The 8,883-nt window shown below is 42.5% G+C and overlaps 1 protein-coding gene across 3 annotated transcripts in view; it reads right to left on the bottom strand.

Moving 5' to 3' along the window:
• Positions 1 to 1,656: 1,656 nt before the first annotated feature.
• GXYLT1 (glucoside xylosyltransferase 1) overlaps positions 1,657 to 8,883 on the bottom strand; it is a 63,923-nt gene continuing 56,696 nt past the window's right edge. For 2 of the 3 annotated variants that reach the window (XM_069764754.1, XM_069764755.1), the window contains 2 exons: positions 3,086 to 8,113; positions 1,657 to 2,362 (listed from right to left, as the gene is read on the bottom strand). In XM_069764754.1, coding sequence (XP_069620855.1) covers positions 7,952 to 8,113 — 162 coding nt within the window. In that variant the 3' untranslated portion in view covers positions 1,657 to 2,362; positions 3,086 to 7,951. Of the gene's footprint in view, positions 2,363 to 3,085; positions 8,114 to 8,883 lie in introns of those variants that run through there. The other variant, XM_069764756.1, reaches the window with a different exon arrangement.

Below are 8,883 nucleotides of genomic sequence, written 5' to 3'. Positions count from 1 at the left end.
TCCGCACGGTATTTTCTGCACCATGGGCACAGCGGATTTGGTTTTTCATATGTTTACATGGTACTGTAAACCTGATGGAATACTGCTGCGAATCCGCAGCGGCCAATCCGCAGCCAAATCCGCACCGTGTGAACATAGCCTAATTCTAAAGGTATGTGCACACGCTGCGGAAAACGCTGCGGAAAACGCTGCAGATCCGCAGCAGTTTCCCCATGAGTTTACAGTTCAATGTAGACCTATGGGAAACAAAAATCGCTGTACACATGCTGCGGAAAAACTGCACGGAAACGCAGCGGTTTACATTCCGCAGCATGTCGCTTCTTTCTGCGGATTCCACAGCGGTTTTACAACTGCTCAAATAGAAAATCGCAATTGTAAAACCGCAGTGAAATGCGCAGAAAAAAACTCGGTAAATCCGCCATAAATCCGCAGCGGTTTAGCACTGCGGATTTATCAAATCCGCAGCGGAAAACTCCGCAGAGGACCAGAATACGTGTGCACATACCGAAACCCTAACCCTAGCCCTAACCCTACCCCTACCCCTACCCCTAGCCCTACCCCTAACCCTATTCTAACATTAGTGGAAAAAAAAAATTTCTTTATTTTTTTATTGTCCTTACCTATGGGGGTGACAAAGGGGGGGGTCATGTATTATTTTTTTTATTTTGATCACTGAGATATAATCTATCTCAGTGATCAAAATGCACTTTGGAACGAATCTGCCGGTCGGCAGATTCGGCGGGCGCACTGCGCATGCGCCCGCCATTTTGGAAGATGGCGGCGCCCAGGGAGAAGACGGACGGGACCCCGGCTGGATCGGTAAGTATGATGGGGTGCGGGGGGACCACGGGGGGGGGGGGGGGGATCAGAGCACGGGGGGGGGGGGGAATCGGAGCGCGGCAGGCGTGGAACGGAGCACGGGGGGCGTGGAACGGAGCACGGGGGGGCTGGAACGGAGCACGGGGGGTGGAACGGAGCACGGGGGGGTGGATCTGAATGCGGGGGGGTGATTGGAGCACAGGGGGGTGATTGGAGCACGGGGGGAGCGGACAAGAGCACGGGGGGGAGCGGAGCACTGGATGGAGGGGAGCCGGAGCAGTGTACCGGCCAGATCGGGGGGCTGGGGGGGCGATCGGTGGGGTGGGGTGGGGGCACACTAGTATTTCCAGCCATGGCCGATGATATTGCAGCATCGGCCATGGCTGGATTGTAATATTTCACCCGTTATAATGGGTGAAATATTACAAATCGCTCTGATTGGCTGTTGAAAGTGAAACTGCCAATCAGAGCGATCGTAGCCACGAGTGGGTGAAGCCACCCCCCCTGGGCTAAACTACCACTCCCCCTGTCCCTGCAGATCGGGTGAAATGGGAGTTAACCCTTTCACCCGATCTGCAGGGATGCGATCTTTCTGTGACACAGCATATGCGTCACAGGTCGGATTGGCACCGACTTTCATGACGCATACGCTGTGTCACAGGTCGGGAAGGGGTTAAATCTCAGCAGGAGGTTCATAACTCTTTTTATTCAGCTCTTTTTCAAACTCTGAAATTTTCATGCACCCCCATTTATGATTCCAAGGAAATGTTTCTTAAATTTTCATAACTGTTTCTCTATGGAGAGATTTTAAATTTCACAATATAAGGATAACCAATGGAGAGTTTTATATATTTATTGAGTATTTTCATAAAAATGAGCAACATTTTTTTTTCCATTCCAGAAAGCCCAGGAAAAACAATTAAGTAAACCTGAGAGGCAGATACGGCAAAATTGCAATTCAGCTATGACAAGTCAACACAACACGCAAAGAATTAAACAAAGGAACATATATATATTTGTCAAGCAAAATAAAAATGTAAAAAAAAAAATTTAAATTGATTAATTTTCATTACAAATGATTGTCAAGACTCACGTACACAAAATACAACAGCAACATAAAGTAAGGCACGGAATCGCTAAAAGTATCAGACAAATAATGTAAACTGATCTTTTCACATTTAATACACGCATTAAAAAGGGGAATGCATTACATAAACACGTAGAAGAAAATTGTTGCAGAAATCAGAAATATAAGCAAATGGATTTTTATGAGGAGGAAGGGCGATATAAACCCAGTCTGATGATCAGTCGAAGAATTTCAAGCAACAAAACGTACATGTATCATACACTTACTCCCAACTTTGGTGAATCCTTTTTTTTTTATATTTTACATGACTGCTGACCGAACACACTCAGGGGAATTTAGTATAACGGCTACACCAGTCTTTTGGTGTAAAAAGTTACAAGTTATGGTAAACACCATTGTTTTTTAGATAAACACTTAGTGCAATTTTATTAACTAAAAGGTAAACACTAAAGGTACCTTCACACATAACGATATTGTTAACGATATCGTTGCTATTTGTGACGTAGCAACGATATCGTTAATGAAATCGTTATGTGTGACAGCGACCAACGATCAGGCCCCTGCTGGGAGATCGTTGGTCGCTGAATAAAGTCCAGAACTTTATTTCGTCGCTGGACTCCTGCTGACATCGCTGGATCGGCGTGTGTGACACCGATCCAGCGATGTCTTCACTGGTAACCAGGGTAAACATCGGGTAACTAAGCGCAGGGCCGCGCTTAGTAACCCGATGTTTACCCTGGTTACCATGCTAAAAGTAAAAAAAAACAAACATTACATACTTACCTACCGCTGTCTGTCCTCCAGCGCTGTGCTCTGCACTCCTCCTGTACTGGCTGTGAGCCGGAAAGCAGAGCGGTGACGTCACCGCTCTGCTTTCCGGCTCACAGACAGTACAGGAGGAGTGCAGAGAAGCAGAGCGCAGCGCTGGAGGACAGACAGCGGTAGGTAAGTATCTAGTGTTTGTTTTTTTTTACTTTTAGCATGGTAACCAGGGTAAACATCGGGTTACTAAGCGCGGCCCTGCGCTTAGTTACCCGATGTTTACCCTGGTTACCGGCATCGTTGGTCGCTGGAGAGCTGTCTGTGTGACAGCTCTCCAGCGACCAAACAGCGACGCTGCAGCGATCCGGATCGTTGTCGGTATCGCTGCAGCGTCGCTTAATGTGAAGGGGCCTTTACATATAAAAACAATTGTTATCATGTGAAAGGTGTTCTTAATCTTTATATCTAAAGCTACATTCACACGACAGTATTTTGGGAAAAATTGGACAGCACTTGGACCAATGTTATTCAGTTGGGCTCTACAGTTGATCATTTCTTTTCTGCGTTAAGGAAAATTGCACTATTCACTAGTCTTCTGTATTTCGTATGAGACTTGACTATTCAGGTTTATAATGGCACAAATAAAAATATGTATATCAACCTGGCGTCTGATTTTAACAGACACCTTGTCATTATTAAAAGAGGAAATTGTTTTTGGTCTTGTAAATTTTATGCATTTCTAGCTAAACTAAATACAGTCATTTGGCCTAGGTTGCTCAAAACATCCAGTAGATGAACAGGGTTAATCTAAAAAAAGCTTTAAAGTTACATCTCCACGGTCAGTAATTGGCAGCGCTTTGGACGCAGCACATGTCCGCTCTGTCCAAACCGCTTCCGGCTTTTGAACACACGTGATTCGGCATGTGATCATTGAACCATGCGGAATCACCGCACCCAATACATTGGTGATATTTATCTTGCGGAAACGGAGCGTCTCCGCAAGATAAATAGACATGCTGCAGTCTGGAAAGATGCGCCGCATGTCCGTCTCCACAGGGAAGCCGGAGGCGTCCGTACACGTATAGTGGAGATGGGAGATTTCTTGAAATTTTTTTCTACTAGGCAGCCAACCCCTCCATGGTCTGGTATGTGTGCGGGTGGCTGTTTTTATCAATAGTTTGCACCTGTGCTGCCCCATGCCTTTATCAGTGGAGGCCTGCTGTATCCTGCTAGATGTGCATTTGTCATCAGACAGGGTTTTGGGAAGGCCTTATCTTATGGTATGTGTTGATTTCTTGAAATCCCACCCACTATGCTGTAACATCTGGCTGCTGCGGGTTGGATGCTGCGGATGTACACAGCGTCCAAACCGCAGCGTTTACGGGTCATGGGAACATACCTTTAGGCTTCCGTATTATACAGGAATACGGTACTTAGATGTGTTTGCATTGTTCAAACACTTTTAGGAGATTCTGTCACAGATTTTACTAAAAATGCTAAACAGAATGACTCAATGGGCCAAGCTATGCTGCCTCCTAAAAAAAAAACGGTCACTACAGAAACCTGACGGACTGCATTATAGTTATATAGGATCAGTGGTGGGATCTCATTTGCAGGTACCATCCCTACTTTTATTTCCATAGTTCTGTTCTTGGAATAGAAGTATGAAATTCACAGCGCAGATGTTAAAGTCGTCTTATTTGTCAGTATGTAAACTGCAGTTAGTCCAGTGTCCATGGTATTCATGCAGATTTAAGACTTGCTGCTGAACTGAGTACTACTTGGGAGACCAAATAATTCCATCTATGGAAAGATCTAAAGGTTTAAAATTATTCCCAGTAGAATTTTACAAAAGTACAGCTTGTAAAACATCTCAAAACAACCATAAGAGACCACGAAGAGTCCAAAAACAAGTGCACTCCGGCTTAACTGAATACAGTACTTTTAGCACAAGAGTGGTTGCTTGCCGGATCTCAATTGCCTGGGCAGAGAAGGGTATCCATATTTTGTCATTTTACCGCCGTTGCTGCAGTACCGTATTTGTTTTTTCTAGAACCCCTTTAAACTTTGTATAATCTAAAGTATAATATGACACGCAGGTTAAACAATATGTCCAAACTGACAAATTAGATTTAAAACAATTGAAAGCAGAACTATACATAAAAAATTATGTGTCCAGACTTCGATGATCGATACATCTATAAAACTCAACAAATAAAATCACTATTTATTACTAGGCAGATTCAGTCAATAATACAAGGAGGAATGGACACAGTTGGACAAGTTTAACATCGTTGGCCAGAAAGCTTGGTTTATGCATTATCACGTCACAGCTACTACAGGGGAACACTGAAGCTAACTAAAGACAATACCCATTCTGTAATCTTTACAAAGTGATAGAATTCAGAAACATTCCTCAATTTATTGATGTCCCCTCAATTATACCCTTTATAGCTTGAAGTAGGATACTAAGGAACAGTAGTGTTATACAAAGAGGCCCTAGTGCAAAGAGTCTTAGTGCAACAGAATACTGGAGTCACTATCCGGTTAGTGGTGGGCAAGCAGAGAGGCTGATTGCCTACAAACCAGTTTTTTCTTTAAATGTAACCTGCTACTGTTCTTCCTCCTTTTTGAAAGGGATTTTCAAGACTAAACTACTGAGAACTTATCCATAGTACACGTTAATATGAGATTGGTGGAGATCAGCTGCCACAGATGATTTATCCTATGTATAGGTGATCAATAGTTCATCAATACTTGTTTCTTTTGTGTTTCTAAAGTTATTTATGTACCCCAGAATGCTTTTGTAAATCTTAAAACGGCCAAAAAATACAAAACGATGATGAACATGCATGCTTTGAGACGTAGTACTGTGGCCTGAATCATTTCCCGACTTGTGTTCCATCGAGCACATCTTGGACGTAATTGGTTGTGAATCATAAAGGGAACTGACAGTGGATCTTCGCCATTCGCGTGCCTAAGTGTACGCAGCGTGGCAGAACATTCTTCACACAACTGTTATGACCTGGTGGTTAGGAGCACCCGGAATGACCTGATAGTTAAAACTCACACAGGACAAGCTCTGGGATGTGGGAGCTCTGCTGACCGCAATCCCTAATCCTATCACACACACACTAGAAATAGCTGTGGAGCGCTCCTGACTCTACCTAGGCGCGTCGTCACAGCCCAAGAGCTAGCTAGCCCTAGAGATAGAAAATAAAGCCTACCTTGCCTCAGAGAAATTCCCCAAAGGAAAAGGAAGCCCCCCACATATATTGACTGAGTAAAGATGAAAGTCACAAACGCAGAAATGAAACAGGTTTCAGCAAAGGGAGGCCAGACTTACTAAATAGACAGAGGATAGGAAAGGTATCTTTGCGATCAGCACAAAAAACTACAAAAGACCACGCAGAGTGTGCAAAAAGACCTCCGCACCGACTAACGGTGCGGAGATGCCACTCTGCATCCCAGAGCTTACAGCTAGCAAGACAAAATCATGATATCCAGCTGGACAAGAAAACAATGAACGAATTAGATACTATCAGGAACTTAGCTTCTGCTGGAGTAGACAGGTCACCAGAAAGATCCAAGAGCGAACTGAACCAATGTAGAAACATAGACAGCTGGCATGGAGTAACGATCTAAGTGGAGTTAAATAGAGCAGCCAACCAAAGGATAAACCACGTCACCTGTGTAAGGAACCTCAGAAGCAGCAGCTCCACTCACAGCCACCAGAGGGAGCCCACGGACAGAACTCACCGAAGAACCATTCACGACCACAGGAGGGAGCTCGACAACAGAATTCACAACACACAACCCTTAATAACCCCACTGATGGCATGGCAAGTGCATGAATTTCTGCACGTGACATTGGTACTCAATGAAAAAATTGAAGGGTTTTGAAAACTATGTTTCAATTCTCTCATCATTTCCATCAAATACTATCGATCCTTTGATTATCATAATACCACTAATTTTCCTTCTTGGTGTTGCAAATTTAGTAGCAACACTACCATTTGATGGAAACCTCATCTAAGACTGACTGGTTGCTATAGATGGAAAAGATGTATCTGTGCCATTGTCACCTTTGGAGTATTGCCCACAGTATCTGACTTATATTGACTTTAAGGATTACTACAATAAGTAGCACTAAAGTTCTTCTCCTATTCCTCTAAGAAAAGGCTGTTCGCATATTTAAATTGCCAGAATAGCATTGCATGGCCTATAAGTCTCCATACGTTGACATGGTACTCTCAACAAGCAGAAATGTTACCACTGTCAGAAGCCTCTCACCCAGGTGAATCAGACTTTCTGCTTTGCACTAGAAAGTAGCCAACACACCCAAATATGCCTGCAAATAGAGTGCATGGTTTGGCTTCTTACCTGAAATCATGTGGCAAGGTTTGTTGAACGGCTGATATTGATTTTATAGGGATATTCCACATTTCTTTAATTGGACATCATGAAAATAAGCAATTTGCAGTGGACTTGCTTTTTCAAGCTGCAATCCTGGTGATTTATAACTGTATCTCTTCAGAAGCTGAGAGGGAGAGGAGTCTAACTACTGTATAGAAATCAATGAACTGAAGAGATGCCAAGAGATAACCCTTTCCTGGAGTGTAACTACTGTGCATTCTCGGACAGGAACTAAAGCTTTCCATGGAAACCAGATGTACACTATAAAGAAAAAAAAATCTCATATATACACACACACGTCAGAAACTGTAGGCAACACTCTAAAGAGGACATTAGCATTTAGTGAATGCTTTTTCATCTGCTGTTAGATAGCCCACCACAGTCAGGCTCAGATATTGATAAAGAGGTAGTACTGCATATTGAGGGTAGTAAGAGATAGCAAATATTTGGGGGTCTGAGAATAAGTAGTGGTCTGATGATACATATAACTCTCTATGACGGGATTAAGTTCAGTCAACTGAATGGCTTGATCATACAGAATATGATACAATATTCCAACTGTTACTGCTCCGGAACATAGTAAGCATGCCTTCATTTGACTTGAATACACGCTATGCAACATTGTCTAAAAAAAAGGATTTAAATTGTATAAAACCTACAACATACTCGGATTCTTGTGCGGTATTATGTAAGCACAGCGGGAGATTTTGAAAGCATTTGCTCATTTCTGACAAATGGCCACAAAGGTTTCCAGTAAAAGTACACAGCATGTAGTGCTTCCTATGAACAGAAGCGTATGATCAACTGTGGTTCTGTTCTTTGTACGTTTCCATTTCGCTCACATGTAATGCGGCTCAGACGACAGCATCACCTTACATTTAATTGCCTTGTCGAAAAGTCATCAATGCTTTTAGTAAGCTGTTTTGTGAACAGTTTATGTATCCTGCCACAGTAGGTGTGTTCAGTTTTCTGCAATTCCAGTTCTAAAGGATGCAACAAAGAATGAATGAGGTCATCTCCAAATGAGAACTATGGGGATAAAAAAAAAACCAAAAAAAATGGATTACTATTTTGAATCATGACAACATAGAAAATCTTAACTGCTTCCAGAAAAGACAGGTGAACAGGACATAATGACAAATATCTATGCTGGTGACTAGAAATGACATTTATACATGTCGAAGCGCTCTTCTCTTCAGATGAAAAGATAAGCTCCAATTTGATCAGCCACATCTGTAGTTTATTATGGCGAGCAAATAACCACATAGATAACCACACTGAATGATTAGCAGTAAAATGCCGGTGATAGTGTGAATGATCGTTCATGTCAACGGAAACATTCACCGATTGTGAGGAGATCATGGACTGTAAACACGAATTGGTTGATAAAAACAGATATGCGATATTACCTAACTAGGCAAACAATTTCAAATGAACATTCAATGACTATGTAAACGCTGGTCTAGAATGGTTAGTAGGTCACTATTAGCGTTCATTTTGGCTGAGAACAAACATCTGCTTGTATAAATGCGGCTTTAAGCTCTTATCCTGAAACTAATTTTCTCATTAAGCACTTGAAAAAATAAATACATACTTCGGGTAGGTTCACAAGGTGTTGATTCATTTCATTACTAAATTCTGTATGAAAATCCATTGATTTTAGTAAGAGGTCTGTGCTGCCATTGATAGGAAAATTGATTTTTCCACCACAGACACAAAAACTGCTTTTGGGGTTTTTTCCTATCGTTGCTATTCAGGAGCAAATCGCTCCCCAGCCTTATTTTTGCCAGGTGATAGTG

Source organism: Ranitomeya imitator, chromosome 4, assembly GCF_032444005.1.
Source record: "Ranitomeya imitator isolate aRanImi1 chromosome 4, aRanImi1.pri, whole genome shotgun sequence".
In the NCBI taxonomy this organism is placed as follows: Eukaryota; Metazoa; Chordata; class Amphibia; order Anura; family Dendrobatidae; genus Ranitomeya; species Ranitomeya imitator.
This window is presented reverse-complemented; position numbering and strand designations above follow the sequence as displayed.